Genomic DNA, 17,261 nt, shown 5'->3' on the forward strand with positions numbered 1-17,261 from the left:
CCCAGCCTGGAGGCGACAGGGGGCTCAGGCCCAGCCTGGGCTGCCGGGAGGGGGGTGCAGAGCAGTCCCCCAGCACCTGGCAGAGCCGGGTTGGTGTTGCCTCAGGTGTGGGCACGCTGGCAAGATGCCCCTTCCTCCCCCTGCTGCACGCCTCCCGGGAGGAAAGGGGGGAGGCCAAGCAGCGCCCCCCAAATGGAACCCCCTCAAACCTCCCCGCAGGGCCCTGCCCAAGTGTGGGGTCGCATCCACACACCTTGTGACTGTGAGGTCCCAGATGTCCTCCTGGGTGGAGCACGGATGTCCACGGGTCACTCCAGGCCATCGCAGGTCCCCACGAACCCCAGGAAGGCAGCCAGCTCTCCCTGCTGCTCCGTGAGCACAGACAGAGCATCCTGCAAGGAGACCGCCAGAAACAGGGGTGCAGGGAAGGGTTTGGGGAGCAGAGGGAGGTGAGGAGCGAGCTGCAAACACCACGCACCAGCCCCACGCTGCGGGCACCACCCTGCATCCCACCACTGCATCCCCAGCCCCACCGACCCCCCCGGTTTGGCACCGAGGGCACAAACCCTGAGCTGCAGCCGGGGGATTTCCCCCCTTGGCCGGGCTCTGCTCTGCCCCGGCCCCTCTCTGCCATCCCCAGCCCGGCGCCACGTGGCTCTGCCCTCGCTCGCCTTTGTTCCCCCCACGGCCGGGCGATGCCGTGAGCCCCGCGGCGCCGCGCTGCCGACCTCCCTGCAGCTGGGGGGAGCCCCGGCCTCCGCCACCCTGGCCTTGACACCGGCTGGCAGCAGGAGCCCCAAAAGAGTCCAGTAAAAGCCATGTTTGAGTTTCTAGCTTGGCAGCAGTTACTATAGCTACAGCAACAGCACCTTGCAGATTGGTTTCCATAAGAGCTGGGTTACTATTTAACATCTCCACCCACATTAGCCCTGATTAAGCGAATCAATAAGATAACAGGAGAGGCAGGTTTCCTCGCCCTGCCTCTCCACGCTCCCTCCTGCTTTCACCTAGTTCCTTAGAAAGACACTTCCATTTATTTATTTTATTTTTTTTTTAGTTTAATTTTATTTTTTTAATTCCTACACTTCCTCCGCCTTTCGCCCCGAGTCCCCGTAGCGGTAGCCGGCGCGACATGGTCAATGTAAGCACCCAGCTAAGCGCTAAGATGGAGGCTCCGTACGGTGAGTAGCGCGGCCCCGCGGGGAGCGGGGCTGGGACACGGCAGCGGCACCGGCCCCGCCGCGCCGCCCCCGCGGGCTCCGCCACGTGCTGGAGAGAAAGGGTCCCCGGTCCTACCCGTGCCTCCTAGAGGTAGATGCAAAGATCCCTGTTCTCGCTTGCCCCGCTCGGCTGGAAGAAGAAGGAAGGTGCTGGAGGGAGCGGAGCGGGGCCGAGCCGCTCGCCGAGGGGCCGCTGCGCCCTGCGTGGGGAGCGGGTGCCCAGCTGCAAGTGGAAGCAGCCTCGAAGCCCCCCGACGTGCCGCCTCGGGACACAGAGCCAGCCCCAAACACCAAGGCTGTGTCTGGTCGGCGCCATGCCCCGGCTGCCCAAGCGGCCAAGGGAAGGGGCCGGGGTGATGCTGAGCAGGGCTCCCAGCGGGGATTTCAGCGCCCATCCCCGTGGTGCGGGGTGCCAGGCAGCACGTCCTGCCCCTGCACCGGCCTGGGGCAGCCCCAGGCGGCTGCTCTCGTGCTGGGCCGGGTGCCAACAGCACACAGAGGCACGTGGGCGCTGGGGGACAGGTCCCCTCTGCCCAGGCTGTCGTCATCCCGCTGTTACCCTCTGGGCTCAGACGTGCTGCAGCTTCCCCAGGAGGCAAGGGGCTGGGGCTGGTGTGGTCCTGTGGGATCTGGGACATCCAGAGTCCTGGGTATGGCCAGGGGGCAGAGCGGGGATGCAGCAGATGAGGTCTCGCAGTCACGAGGCTCTCCATCACATCCCCGTGGCTCTCTGTCACGCCACCTCACTGTTTTCGGCATCCTGCTCCTCTTCTCCTTTGCCACACTCGCCCCAAAGTCACAGCCCCACCAGCCCATGCCCCATGTGTGCCGCAGCCAGCCCCAGGAGGTTTGCTGGGCTCCCGGGCCACCCACCCATGCTTTGCCTCTAGCCACATTTTGGGTGATGGCTCCTCTGGCTCCAGGCCCACAGCAGGGGACGTCCCTGCCACCTTCAGCCCTAAGCCAGTCCCATGCTGGGAGTCCTTGCCGTGGGGGCCTGTGTTTCCTCACCCCATGTACTTCAGGATTCCCCAGCCTGCTTTGCTCTTGGGCCCCAAATGCCCCCATGCACAGCCCTGCAGTGACACACGGCACATCGGCACATCAGCGGGTGCACGGCCCCTCGCAATAGAAACGTGTAGGGATTGTCTGGGATGTGCAACAGCATCCCCGGGCTGGGCACGGAGCAGAGAGCTACAGGGGCGCAGGAGATATGTGACAGGTACAAAACTCTTTGGTTTAGTCTGCTCTCATTTATTTGTACACCCTAAGCGTACAGGAGCCGGGGGTTCTCGCATTAAGCCCAGCTCAAAACCACGCTCAGCTTTTGGTCTGGTCGGAGCAGATCGCGACCGTGCGCGGGGAGATGTGTGATGAGGGCTGTCAGTAAACCAAGCCTTGATTCCTGTGGGAGATCTGGAGGCTCTGCTCCTCGGTACGGTCACTGCCACCGGCCAGCACAGAGGCCTGGGATGCTGATCCTTAACTGGGCAGAAGGGGAGGCACAAATGACGTGGATGTCACAGCCACGGGATGTGACAGCACAGGGGGAGTGCTGCGAGGTGGCTGGGTCCGGGTGTCCCAAACCCAGGGTGCCTGTGCCCTCCTCTGCCCTGGGGCACGAGGCCATCCACTTTTCTTCAGCGAGCATCAGCCCTTGCAGGACAGACGATACCTGAGGAGCTGGACGAGCAGTTTATTCACTTACGATTAAGTTGTGACGTCCGCTTGCATCTGGCTCTAAGCGAGCGGCCGTTTGCCAGCCCTGGCACATCGGTGACCGTAGGGGAAGGCAGGCGAATAGCTCTGCTGGTAATTCTCCCCGGGGAGCAGCTGAGGGTCAGCGGGCGGGCCTGCTTGGGAAGAATTGCTCCACATCCCACCTGCGCCGCTCACCCCATCTGGCTCGGAGCACAAACAAAGGCAGCGCAGACACCCGCGGCTTGCGAGGCTGTGCCGGGGCCAGGCTGCTGAGCCTGGGGCCTCGCGAGGGGGAAGAGAGAAAAAAATAATAATAATAAAAGAGAAAAAGGGCCTCCCGGGCTGAAATGAGAGAAAAGTCAGACTGTTGGCAGGAGGAGGGGAGTCCTCCTAAACAAAACGGGTGAAGAAGTTATCCAAACAGGCAGAGGAGACGGAGCCCTGGCAGCCCCTCGCCTCCCCAGGAGCCTGCAGTGCATTTCCTGGGCTGGCAGCGCAGCTGGCTGGGCACGGGGACCGGGACACGGGGACCGGGACACGCTGCGGGGCGGGTGGCAGCGGGGTGGCCAAACCCTGCCCAGAGCCACCGGGGAGTTTGTTCCCTCGTGAGGAAATGCGGGAGCTGCCTGGAGCCGTGGCAGAGCTGAGCCCCAGCCGTGCTGTGAGCTTATTTGCAGGGCTTTCTGTGACCAATGCCAGGCTGGCTTCTGGTATTTTCACCTCTCCGTCTGTCTCAGGGGCTTCGGCATTACAGCATCCACTGGAAGTCAGGGACAAAGAGCAAGAGCCCAGAGTGGGGCACCCCCAGCATGTTCACAGCAATCCTCCCCGTCCACCCCAGCCCCAAAGCACCTCCTGGGTTCCCACGAAAACACAGGGCCTGTGCTTTGTGTAAAGGAGCTGGAGGATGCCCGGCGGGAGCCGTGGTGAAGGTATCTGATCCCCTGAACCCCGCACGGACGCTCAGCAAGAAGGGAGAGAGGTCATGGGGCTGGGGGGACGTTCAGCCTCCTCCCCAGCCCCTGCTCAGGGCTGTAGGATGGAAACTGCCCCCCCAGCAGTGCCTGCCACGCCGGCACACTGGTACTAAAACACTGGTGGAGGAGAGGCTGTAAATGTCTGTGAGAGGACATGGGATGGAGAGGGCGATGCCCGGGGCCTCCTTCCTTCCAGGATGGAGAAGAGGAGCCTGTCTCTGCTTTTCTCCTCCCAGTGAGACCAGCACAATCAGGGCAACTGCCCCTAAGCCCAGCACAGAACCGCTCCTTCCTATTTCAGGAGAGGCTCTCGGTGCCAGGGATGCCTTGGCTGGGTGCTTTCAGCAGGCAGCAGTGCATAATTGGGGCGAGCTCAGTAAAGCAGCTTTGGAAATTAGCTGAAAAATGTGAGAGGTCAGAGCTGCTAAGGCATTTTGGTCAGATGTGGTGAATAGTTTCAGCTGAAGAACATAAAAATAGGCAGAATTCCTGAATATTTGTACTTTTCATTATAAAATTGATTTAATTTGTATTGGCTCCCATTCGATATGACCCAAACTGAGCCTTTTTCCCCTGGAATACTCACGTTAGCTGCTATTTAACACCTCTGTCTCTTCTTTGTCCATTGCACGAGGGCTGTCAAGGACAGGCAGTGTTGGGACACCCACCACAGCCACGTGCTTCCCGCAGCCCCCTTCCCATCCCTGCCAGCTGCTCCCAGGGGCTGTGAGGCCAATGCTGGTGGGGCAGCACCTACAGGGGCAAGAAATGGCTGAGTGGTAATGAGTAGTAAATATTTCCTGTAAATACAGCAATATCTGCAGCCGGAGCAGGGTAGTTCACAGGCAGAGCAGGGCGAGCGTCTGGAAGTGTCGGAGTTAGAGTGTGTCAAATACTGCAAAAAAAAACATCCCTGCCTGTTTGTGTTCAGGCTCCTCTGTTTGCTTTCCTCAAATGTTCGAGCAAACAAATTTCCTGGCAGAAATGTTTGTGGAAACAGCAAATGTTGCAGAATTTTCATGGAAAGAGTATTTCGAGGTAGTGGCTGGATCGCGAACCCGGACCCGACAGCTCTGCTCACCGGTGCTGGGCACAGGCACCAAATTTCCACCAGGGTCCCGGAGCTAAGCCAGGTCCCAGAGGCAATTGCTCCCCAAAATAACTCACGTCCAAGCTTCGGCCTGAGCATCAGCAGAAATCACCTAGCAAATCCCTTCAGGAAATGCAAGCCTCAAGAAAATAACATGTTTGAGACAACGCACCAAAGCTCCACGGGAAGCAGCTTCAAGCAGAGCTGCGGCTGCAGAAAGGCACCAGCAGCTGAGGAGCAGATCCTGGCTCAAAAAGCCACGGCTGTGCGTGGCCGGACCAGATTCCTATCCCAAAATGCTGCAGCCACTAGAGGGACTCTGGTTGCATCCTCTGGGACCAGGAGCCCCAGTGCTGAGGGGCGGATGGGGGCCACCAGCATGGGCCCAGACCCCCGCAGGGAGGTGTCCCCGGGGGCTCAGTGGGCGCTGGCACTTCCCCAGGGGCAGAGGAGTGGAAGTGGGGACGGTGACAAATGGGCCACCATGTGTGCTGCCTCCTCCATGGCAACGTGTTGGGAGCTCCGACACCTTCTCCAGACATCCAAGCTGGTTTGTGCACACTGGTTTTCATCGCAGCCCTACGAGTCTCTCCCCTTACCTTGCTCATCCCACCCCAGGCTGGCCAGGACACAAGCCCCCGGCAGCACCTTCCTTGCTGCTTTGCCCACACACCCCGAAACATCCAGCTGGGTGGGTGGCTCAGCTCCTGCCACCGTGCCTGGGCACCCGAACCTACCAGCGAGGGACCCGCGGGTACCTTTCACCTGCCTCCGCATGGGGAAGCTGTCCTGGCCATGGGCGTGTGCAAGATTTTATAGGCGATAGCCCCTGGGAAAGGGGGAAGAGCAGGGAGAGCTGTACACAACTTCCTGGCGTGGCTCTGCGCTCTGCTTAAGAGAGCCAATGTCAACAGATAGACCTGGAGGAAGGAGCAAAACCAAATACACGGGCACTTCTCAGAACAAGAGCTGTAAAACCTGCGCAAACCTGAACAAGTGGCACAACACTCGTTTTATATGGTAAGAATCAATAGTCGAGCCCACTCAACATGTTTGCCAACACGTAGCTGACAGCCCCCGGGCTGCGTTTATGGCCCAGCGCCGCCGACACAGCCGGCAGAGCTCAGCTCCCACCGCCACGCTCCGTCACCTCTCGCCCTCTCCGCTCTGATGGGATGCCCCAAATTTTGCCACACGGTCCCCAAAGCCTTGACTCCACATGAGAAGCTTCTGCTCCTCCTTCCACCACACCAGCCCAGCCCGCTCCACGTTTCCAGAGGATGCACAAGCCCCAAACCCTGCCCTGTCCATAGGGGAACCAGGGCCCACCCCGCTGCCCTGGTGAGACACAGCAGCCTGGGATGAAGATTCATCAGTGATCACCCCAAGGAAATTCAGCCACAGACTGTGAGGCTGAATAGGGTCAGGTTAACAGATAGGGCAACAGTGGGGGACAGCAGGAGGCATAAAAAAAACAAAAACAAGTGCCCCATGCTGTGGGTCCCCAAAGGGACCGGCACCGGCAGGGCAAAGGCAGCAGCAGGAAATCAAGGCCTTGGGTGGAGTAGGGAGAAAGAGGAGCAGGGGGGCAAGCAGCAGGGCTTTGGATCCACATCCCCGTCTGCCCCCCCTGCCTTGGAGGGCTGAGGTCACGGAGTAAATGGTGGTGGCTTGGTCCCCACGGGGACATCCTGGTGGAGGCAGAGGCGGGTGCTGCCCACAGCTCCATCCCTGGGTGTGTGCCTGGTGACCGCCAGCGTCTGGGAGCAATCTCTGCGTGCTGGGTGTGTTTCCCTGCTGCAGGAATTAACGCTCCGCTGTGGAAACAGACGGGTGAAGGGAGGTGTCACGGGGTTAGGCACAGTTCAGAGCCGGCCCTGCCCTCCAGGCAGCACACGATGCTGCTTCTGGTCCCATGCAGACACGCTGGGCATCTGCACCCATCACCGGCCAGCATGGGGCATGGGCATGGACCTGCCGGGCTGGGGTCCCCTCACCGGCTTCCTCGGAGGGACTCAGGCTGTCCCTCCTGGCCCCACATCTCACATCCATCACACTTCTTTAAACCTCAAAGCCAAACTGAAACTTGCCTTCCCCTCCGAACAGCATCTTCTGTTTGAACTGAATCGCCATTCCCCACCCGTGGCTCACCAGGAGCCTTCTGGCAGCCCCTGGCAGCTGTGCTACCAAAATTAATTCTGATGAGTCCCAGGAAACCCAGGGTGGAAGCAGAGGCTTGCAGATGTGGGGCAGGGACAATTTAGTCACGATTTTGCCCATTAGAATCGTGCTTTTGAGAGGGCAGCGAGGGGTCTGGCATCTCTGGGAGAGCAGAAACGAGCTCTCCTCTGCACAGTGAGAGGAGGGGCAGGCTCGGCAGGAAAGCTCTCTGAGGAGGAAGAAAAGTGCAGGAACGTTTGTGTTTCAGAGGGGCTTGGCCATGTCAATAGCTCCCTGAGGTGTGGGGGCTGACAAAGGCCACGCTTGCTCCTGGCCCTGATCAGGGCAGCTGCCAAGCAGCACGCGGATGCATTGCAAAGTTGCCTAGTTCTCTGTCTCAGCATTAAATTCATTGCTCTAAACATCTGAAAACTCAGTGAAGTGCCACTCTAATCCCTCACCTAATTTTACTCCTCCAGCCTAAGCAGGGCCACACAGTGCCAGCACTCCTGGCAGCTTCTGTGCTCCCCGCTGGACCTGGGCCATTGGGTCAACACGAGTGCCGTAGCAGCAATATCTCCAGAAAAAAATAAATAGAAAACTCAGTGCTGCAATGGCAGAGAGGGTTCTCTTGTCGTTTGGTACCTGGAAAATCCCTGTTCTGCCTGGTGGGCTTGACTTGGCTGGGCCACAGCGAGAGGCACATCCAGGGCCCATGCTAGCCAAAAGCTCAGGCTGCCTGGGGCATGGACACCAACTGCCCAGCAAGAGGAGCTGGGTGAACCAACGTGCATGGTCTATTAAAAAACCTCAGCCCTGAGAGCTTTCCAGCTCCCAGTTTCTTTAGGAGAGGAGGGCTCCGACACAGGGCAGCAGAGCTCCTGCAGAGCTGCCAGCGGGGCGGTTTGAATCGCTGGAGCTGCTGCCGGGGGCTCTGCAAGACACAAAGCTGAAGGCTGCCCAAAGGTGGGGAGCACCAGGCACAGCTCCCCGCCTGCTGACCCGCTGTGCCTTCACACCTCCCTTCTCCCCATTTCATAATGGCAGCTGCCTGACATCGATCGCCCATGCGTGGCTGGGAGGTGAAACAAAGGTTGTTTCTCACTGATACCGTGTTATGGGTATTTATATAGAAACATTTTAAAGAGAAAGCTCCCAGCCTCTCCCCAGACAGCCTGACCCGCTCCTGTTGTTAAACGTGCCCAGGCACATTTTGCAGAGCAGCCTCCACAGCTGCACGTGCAGTCGGGCCCCCCTGCCCTGCAGAAATCCAGCAGCAGGCCAGAGACCAGGGCGAGGGCACCTCAGAAAGGTGGCTCAGAAAGCACCGAGCATCGCTACGGGCACCGCCAGCAGGGCACAGACCCCGAGCCACCTTATAATTCCCCTCCAGGCAGTGGCCAGAGCCCTTTAAAACCTGCAGCTCTGCAGCACAAACTCCTGCTCCCCATCAAATCTCATTGTGACCAGCATTAAGGGATTAGCCGAGCCCTGCTGCCACACGGCAGCCAGCTCCCCAGCGCCCGCTTGGGCATGGCTCTCACCCCACAGCCCACGGGGGGCTCGCGGCCCCACGCGAGGGCGAGACTCCCCTAGCTCTGCCTGCAGGGCCAGGCACCCCTGGAAGATGCATGGCAGCAGATACCACCTGCTCCAGGAAACACCAGGTACCCACACGTGTTCCCAAAGGTTCTCTTAGCAGGATGAGAGCTGGCTCTGTGCGCTGCTCCCCTGCCCCAGCACCCACGGGGAGGTTGGTGCAGAGGAGTGGGGCGAGGGGAGAGGCAGTGAGGAGGTCTCCTGGAGTCAGGGTGCTCGTGGGGAAAGGCTTATCCTAGGGGTCCTCTTGCATGAGCAATTCCCACACGGAGTTTTTGCACTTGCAGAGGCTGCTCCAGCATAATTTGTGTCCCCTGCGTGTCCCCAGCCACCACGGCGCGGGACGGGCCCCCCACACCAGCACCGTGCTGGGAGCCGCTTGGGGAGCCATGAGCTGGGAGCTGCTCCCAGCAAATACCTGCACTCTTTATCAGCTGGTGATTGATTTAGAAAAGTTCATGGCTTTGGCATCCCATGATACGTTTACTAGAAATGGTTCATTTCCTTAAATGATGTAGTTTATGGTCATAATATATTTTAATTTCTTTATGGCAGAAGAGGCCAATGGCACTGGGTCCTGCAGGAGTATAAAGGGACAAATAATAATGTTATTCTCTCTTGGAGACATAGGTCAGATACTCGAAGGGAATTAGCAGTTTGCCATGTTTGTTAGCTGCGAGCCAGGCGATTGGCGCTGTCCCGGTCGTGTGGTTTTGGGACTGGTGAGATAAGTAATTCCCTCCCTTTGCTGCCACCCCACGCAACAAAACTTGCACGTAGAAAGTTCAGATCTGTCCGTACCTTGCTATCTCCTGCAGGTTTTTATTTCTGTGGCAGCAAACAGGGCAGGAGCGCTACGCAGACGAGTGTCGTGGTGTCCACGGGCTGCAGGTGCTACCAGCAAGCTCCTGGTGGTTGTTTTGCTTTCATCTACTCCTTTGGCACTTGTTTCCTTAGGAGACTGAGGACATCAGGGCCAGTCCAGGCTATTTGGTCACTCTGCATGCCCCTGTGGAGAAAAAGCATTTTGCACTAACTTGTTTCTGACTCCAGAAACTGGAATCTCTCAAATTTTACCCATCCTCCAAGGACAGAGGTTTAGACCATCCCTCCATCACCCTCCTGATGCTTGCAGTGCTTCAGACCCTGACTAGTTTTGCAGTCGTTTGCCTTAATTTCATCAGCTCCCCCCCTGAAGCTAGCGAGGGCTGATCCCCAGAGTCCCAGCAGTGACTGGAGGTCACTTCCAGCAGGCATGGAGTGCTGATGAAATCCACCTTTGCAAAAAGATAAATTTAAACAAAACAAAAAAATAAGCAAAATTTGCTTTGTAACCTCTGTTGATTTTGGCTGTTCTCCTCCTCAGCCTATTTCTCCACTGGCTGGATCAATTCTGGGGCTGTTCCATGTGCAGAAGGAACATGCAGAAGGGTATAAAGGCAATGAAACCTAAAAGCGCTGCAAACAGCTGGCAGGGGTGCACGGACAGCCCAGGTTGTCTGCCAGCCCATAGGCTGTGTAGGGATCTTTTTCCCTGGGAAACTATAGGATTACTTCAATTCCAAAGGGATCACATTCGCCTGTTGAACAAGTTCTCTACAGGTCCAGGCGTGTGCTGCCAAGCTCCCTGTCATGCTAAATGTGTGAGCTGGCAAGGCACGAAGCGATAGGTGCTCCCTGCTGAACACGGCTCTGCAGAAAATCTGACAGCAAACTTTCCTTCCCGTGCCGCTGCTTCCCCACGACTTCTGTTCCCCTACAGATGGGGGCTGAAATGGTTGGATTGGGGCTGAGCGGCTGCCAACAGCCCGCGAATCTGGACCATCACGTGGCAAGGTGGCTCTGGAGCTTTCCTTGATTTCCTCCCGAGCAGGCAGCAGAGTATTTTGCTGGAAAGCTTCCGGGTTTCCGTTCGGTTGTGTCTGGGACCTGACGCAATGGTCACAGACTATAGGGATTTGGGTGGGGCAGCAGGAATCGGAGGTGGCAGCTGTAACTTGGGCCAAGCGGCAGGCTGCGGTGTGATGGGATAAGATCAAGTTAATAGTTCCTCTTCCTCGCTTGGGCTTGCTGCATGATTTTGCACAAAAACTCACCAGCCAGATTTTCAGAGCCAGCAGCACGTACTTGTGGCTACCGACACGTGGGCACCGTTCTCGAGGGCTGCCATGTAGCCCGAGCGACTGCAAACACAAACAAGATAGGCAAATGCGCTGACATTTCTGAGCGCAGCTGCCATGCTGAAAACAGCTCCAACTTTCTTTGTTTCTACTGTCCTTGCAAAACAACAGCTCCTAAGAGTAACAATAATTACTTCCTCAAGGGCTCAGAGCCTTTGTTAGTCAGCACAATAAACCCTTTTCTGATCCCGGGATGAAAGGCACGCACGGTGTTATCGCTAAAGCAGTATATGCCGAAATGCTCTGTCTGTCCCCGTGTTTGCAGTTCTTTTTCTGCCACTTTCACATAGCAGCTATTTATTCTAGCTCCATTGCCTCCAGCTCCAACATCCATCCCGGCTTCGGTTGAAAAGCACATGTTGCTTTTGGAGAGGATTTCAAGCAGAGTTGTCTGCATCCTTTGAAGCGCATGTCCAAAAATCGCCTTGGTTCGCTGTACAGTGATTTTATGTCCTGGGGGCCTGGACTGTTCGGGTTGGTTTGGCTACCTTTCAAAACTTTTGGCACCAGTGAGAAATAACCTGAGGTTGCAGCAAAGCTGTCTGCATCCTCCAGAGCTGTGCTGGGGAGCCCCAGGCACTGCTGCGTGTCCCAGGGCTCAGCAGTGGCAACATGTCCGGCGTCTGCTCGGGAGCTGCTCTGCCTTAGCTACGGCACTGCCCCGTCCAGCATCCCGGCTGACACAGCAGCATCGCCCCAAGGCCTCCGAACAACATCTGTCCCAACCACAGCCACAGGAACTTCAGCACTGGAGAGAATTTGTCATTGAACAAAATGCCCGCATCTTCCCCAGGGCACAAATCTCACTCTGACATGTCACTTTGGTCACCTCCTGATCTGCTTCCCACGTGAGCTGTGCACCACCAAGGGCTCTTCTGTGTGTTTTGCCAGGGCAGGGATGTGCTGCATGGGGCTGGCAAGGGGCAGACAGACCCTAAACAGCTTCTGGTTAATGATCTGTTTTCCTGGAGACTTCTCTCTGCTGCCGTGGACGTTTTGGGGACTGACACCTTTCCGTGTGTCAGCCAGATGATTGCCTGGAGCTTAAACGAAGATCCTCTGCTTCAACTCGGGGCTTGTTTCAGCTGTGCTGACCTGCAGTCCCCCGCAGCCCCTGCAAATTCCTTGGAGCTGCTTATTAACACGCCAGCAGCTCTGCCCCGTAAGTCATGACTCTCTGCAGTAGAAGGCAAAGGGGCTTGACAGTGTGGCCTAAATATCCCTGTTTACAGAAAGTCTGACAAAACACTAGCCCTTGGCTTTATCTTTCCCCTTTGGAAATAGCCACAGAGCAAATATACTTAAGGTATGAAGGGAGGGGGATTTATATTGACTTTAGAAAAAGCCGTTCTTTAAAAACAGGAAAAAAAACCTCATCCTCGAGCTGCGCAGACGGGGTGCTTCACCCAAAAGGCTTGCGTTGAGGCTTAAAGCCTGCCTGCTAATCTGTAGCATTGCTGTGTGAACAAGTCATGCAGTAAACTGCTCTCTGTTAATTTTTTAATGCAGAATAAACAGGTCAAGAAATGATTAGCATGAGAATAAGTTGAGCTTAATCAAGAGAATCAGAAAAGATGAGAGGGAAGAGGCAAATTGGAGTTATCAGTTAACCATATGGAGTGGCTTTGCCTCCAAGAGCTAATGTGCCCTCGTGTTTTCCATCCCTTCTGAAGCTGCCTTTTTTTTTTCCCCCTTCCCTAATTTAAATGATGAGCTAAAATTGCTAGTATAAGCACAATGGAAGCCCTTGTTTCACCTTCTCATTTTCTGTGGCTGCCCAAATGAATTGCAGGTGATAAGGCTCCTACCTGGTTATTACAGATGGTCCTTCCCATTCCACGTTCAGAAAGGAAGATACTGAAGATAAGGTTCAAACGTGCAAAATCCACTTTCTGCAAGTATGAGCGCTCTGTTCTGGTGCAAAAGTTTCGGTGAGATCCTGGCAGATCCAGGGACTGAGCGGAGGCATCCGTGGGCAAGGGGAAACACAGCCCTCAGGACTGCTTGGAGTGGAGTTTGGTCAGTGGTCGAAGATCTATATTCTCAGATAGGCAGGACTTTGTCCACAAACTGGAATTTGAAATTTCAAAGGGGAAAAAAAAAAAGCAGAAGGGACCTTTGCATGTGTGGAGATGACTATGCTGGCGACGTTCCCCTGGGACTTTTGGTCTTAGTCTTGTACCTCAACTTTGTGCTTTCCCACCAGCTTGCTTGGCAAAACTGCGGTGGGCTTTGCCGGTATAGTCCCTGAGCAGTGGCCCTGGGGCTGGCTACAAAGCCCTGACCTTGTTCAGGGCTTTCCTGGACTGGAGAGATTTCAGATCCAGAGCCCAGCTCTACTTCACTTGCTTGCCAAGGAAAAGCCACTCCAGTTGTGGAGTGACATGGTCGGAGCGATCTGGAGTGGTGGCTGCCAAGCAGCAGCAGAAGCATCGCCAGCACTCTGCGAGGTTTGTCTCGCTGGCTCCAGGCACTGGCACTTCTGCCAGGTATTTCCTGAGAGTGCAGAGCTGGAACAGTGAAAACCAAAGGTTTGCTCTGAGCAGGAGGCTGGATTGGAGATTTCTGAGGTCCCTGTCAGCTTGAATTGTCTCTTGATCCTACAACACTGTTCAAGAAGGGCAGGAGGAGCCCGCTCACCCACTTGACATAAAGAGCTAGCAAGTGTGGAAGCTGATGGTATCCTTCCCATAAATGCTCCATTACAGAGTCTATTCCCCATCCTCCTTTGCTGAAAGGCATAGATCTTATTTTCAGGGAATCCCCTTCTGCTTTGGATTAATTTGCCAAAGATACACAGATAAGGCAGAATTAGTGTCATGAGGTGCTAGAGTGGAAAAAGGCTGAAGGATTTATTGTTCAACCGATAAAAATTAAATAATTACTTAGTGCAGAAGGCTCCATGGCCTGAAGCTGTAAAAGTTTCCTTTGCAGCCATCTTCTGGCATGGGTGGAGGGGACAGAAAAAGGAGAAGGAGATGGCCTGAAAGCTGAAATTCCCCTGAGCACCTGGCTTGGAACAGCCTTTGCTTTACCAGGGCTCTGCTTGGGATGCAGTACGGGGTCCCTCTGTGCCTGTATTGCATTGCTAAAGCCCTTCCAAAATGCCCTTTCCTTCCTATGGGACATACCAGGCCTAGGTACTCTTCCAGCCGTGCTTGTGCCCCTGGAGCACACCCTGCCTTCCCCTGGGTTTACATCCTGGCAGCCCAGCGAGGACAAGCAGGCTGTCCCCCATTGATTGCCAGCTTAGAGTTGTCTCTGCCTCAAACAGAAAAAAACTAAACACCTTCTGTAAGGCAGAAGTGTTCAAATCAGCCTCCAAACCAGCTTCAAGTCAGCACATATCCATTCTAAAACAGCCACAGGCCATCGTGGTCCTAAGCCGCCATGCAGAGATGTGGGACAGAGACAAGGACCCCCCAGGCAGCCTGTCCCCAGGGGGACACCAGCCTCGTGCAGCAGACACATTTCCAGCTGGGGGCTCGTCCCCATGCTGTGAGCCCATCTTGGGGGCAAAGGAAGTGCGCCGTGTCCTTGATGGACTGGTCCTTCACCTCTGTGCTAAGACGAGCTTTGTGAGGGTGCACCAGGCAGAGGACACCGGTAATGAGAAAACAACAGTCAACACAAGCCTGGGGACGGAAAGCTCCACGTCCCATTGACAGCTCCCTGCCTCGTGAGCCACCTAATGCTCTCCAAACTTCCCCGCTCCTTATCTGCCTCTCTCACACACACACTGCCTCCCCATCTTCTATTCCCGGCCCTCTTAATCCTTCCTGCCCTAGGAGCAAATGGCCTTTGCAGCCTTATTTTGTCAGCAGGCTACTTAAGCAAAAGGCTTGTTTTGCTGAACAGAGCAAAACAGACCATGCTTTTATGATATTTTACTAGACACTGTGGCAAATCCTGCACATATTTGACCTAGTGTCTGTAGCATTTATCTAATCAAAGGGATCACTGTGGCCTGAGCAGGACTGGGACGGAGGGCGCTGAAATGAGGCCACAGCAGGGCTACACTCTACCTTACCAGATACACCCTGGTGCACATCATTAAATTCATTTTTAGCCCAGGACTATTCCTGCTGAAGGAAAGTACAACCAGCCACGTGAGTGCAGAGAGGGTCCAGCTTGTCTCCTGAGAACACAGAGCAGAGGACTGTTTCCCCTGAAGAAAAGGATCATTTATTGTTAGTCCCAAGTAGGAAATCAGGGGCTTTCCCCTGTTCCCCGCTTTGCTCCTGCAGATCTGTAGCCCAAAGGTAAAGGTGGTATCTGGAAGCGCTACCTACATCCTAATTTGGCCACCACAGCGAGGATGGCCCAGGGAGCCAGGGCTGCATTGGTGCACCCAGAGGCACAAACACAAACATATTTGAAGCCCACGTTGGCAGCGTGGACACAGCCGATTGTGAAATCGGGGATGTTTTCAATGCAGAGCAAGCTGATACTGAATCATCAGTTGCTTGTTCTCCTGAGCAATCCAGCTGACGCCATTCAGTGATCAATTAAATACCCACTCACTGATCTCACGCTTTTAGGTGGTGCACATTACACTGGAACTTGTCAGTCCTGCAGAGGGCTGACATGCCCTGGGTCAGCTCTGGGCCAGAGAGCAAGAGCTTGGCTGCTTGTGTGCCCCTGGGGTCTGCCCCAAGGTGTCGGCCATGCCGCAGGCTGGAGGCCTGTAAGGCAGCGCAGGTTGAATCCCCAGAAGGCAACTCCACACTGCAGAGCAAAGCCCTGCTATGCTGTAAAACGCCCAATGAAACTTTTAAGACGTGTCAGTCAAAGCGGGGCTGGGGTGTGTCTGACAGCGGGTGGCTCTAGCACCAGGAGGAAGGGGACAGGAGCAGGCCCGGCCGTGCCCCCGGTGCCCGAGCCTGCCCCAGCCTGGCTCAGCCCCTCACTCGCCGCTCTGCTTGCGTGCCTGGCACTCGGCAAACCCTCACCCCAAAGGTTGTTTGGTCACGGCTGCAGAGTGGGACCTGTTTATAGGGCACTCAGCCCCTGTAAAACCGGGTTTATAGGGAAGTAAAGCGAGCCCTACGCTGTTACTTTGCATAGCAACGTGTAAATTGCAATGCGGGCGCTGACCTTCCCAGGGAGGAAAGGGAGAAAAAAGGAAGAGCTGTGGGGGGGAGGGAGCCAGAAGGGGAAATCGGGGGGCGAAGGCAATGAACGGTGGAGAGGGGAAGGCGATGACAGAAGTGAAGAGCAGCCTTGTTCTCTAGGCAGGGTTTTTTCCAAGTTTTCCACCCCAGGTACAATTAAGACCAACAGCAGCAGCTCGGCATCAAGGTCAATAGCCCCAGGAAGGTGTTTCCTGGGTGGCGAGCGCCTTCTCCCGCGGTCCTGCGTGTGCCTGGGGCTGAAATGAGCACAGCGCCTCGAGATTCAATAATAAACAGTCAACAAGAATCACTGCTGCTCCACCAAAAAAAAAAAAAAACACACACACAGCCTAGCAGCCTTCAGCAGTGGGTGATTAAAGATTAACCCCCTGCCTCCTGCCTCCACCCCTCTGGGGAGTATAGGCCTTGAGGCTCAGCAAATCCTTTCAGAGAAATATCTGAAATAAAAGACAACAGATAGGGGACGCAGCGAAGGCAGAGAGAGGCATAAGGGCCAATAGCCTCGGACAAGGGAATCAGTACAATCTGGCCCGTGTTTGCCGATGATAATGCGCCTTTCCAAAGCCCTGATAGACATGGAGATGGCAGATTATAGCGCGGCATTGGACCCGGCGTACACCACTCTGGAGTTTGAGAACATGCAGGTGCTGGCTATGGGCAATGGTAAGTCCCTACGCTGCCGCCTCTCCTGAGGGACAAGGCCCCGAGGTGGTCGCCGAATCGCTCCTGGGGAGGGCTGGGGGCACGACGGGGCTCTGCTGAGTGGCTTGTGGGGGCTTCTTGCTTTACCCGGAGAGAAATGGAGGTGGTGGAGCAGTGCCGGGCATGGGAGGGATGGTGCCCGGACACCCCGGGGATGGGCGCGTACCAAGAGCGCGGTGGGATTAGCGGTCCACACCGGGCATTGAGCCACAGCCCAGGGCCTGAGCTGAGGACAGGTGGGTCTCAGTGCCCACAGCCTCCGAAAGAAAACAAACAAAAACAAACAAAAAAACCCTCCAAAGCTGCAAACTGAAATGCTGCCCAACACTCACCAGAAACTCCACCGAGCCTGTGACTCGAGCGGAAAGCCAGTCCTATCCCAGGAGTGGCTGTAGCTAGGTTTTCCCCAGCCCAGAAAGCTTCTTAGTGCCTGGTAAGGGTGAAATTGCTTTAAAAGGTGATTCAAGCACTGCCCCAGGAGCCACCCTGAGGCCACA

The 17,261-nt window shown here is 56.0% G+C and overlaps 1 protein-coding gene across 4 annotated transcripts in view; it reads left to right on the plus strand.

The window, feature by feature from the left end:
* Positions 1-1,132: 1,132 nt before the first annotated feature.
* The window catches only part of HNF4A (hepatocyte nuclear factor 4 alpha), a gene marked incomplete at both ends in the record, with an annotated part of 32,323 nt that continues 16,194 nt past the window's right edge, over positions 1,133-17,261 (plus strand). For 2 of the 4 annotated variants that reach the window (XM_084296574.1, XM_084296575.1), the window contains one exon: positions 16,605-16,725. In XM_084296574.1, the coding sequence (XP_084152700.1) occupies positions 16,605-16,725 (121 nt within the window). Of the gene's footprint in view, positions 1,182-16,604; positions 16,726-17,261 lie in introns of those variants that run through there. The other 2 variants (XM_084296576.1, XM_084296573.1) reach the window with 2 other exon arrangements.

This window comes from Netta rufina (genome assembly GCF_964035555.1).
Source record: "Netta rufina genome assembly, chromosome: 16".
Classification (NCBI taxonomy): domain Eukaryota; kingdom Metazoa; phylum Chordata; class Aves; order Anseriformes; family Anatidae; genus Netta; species Netta rufina.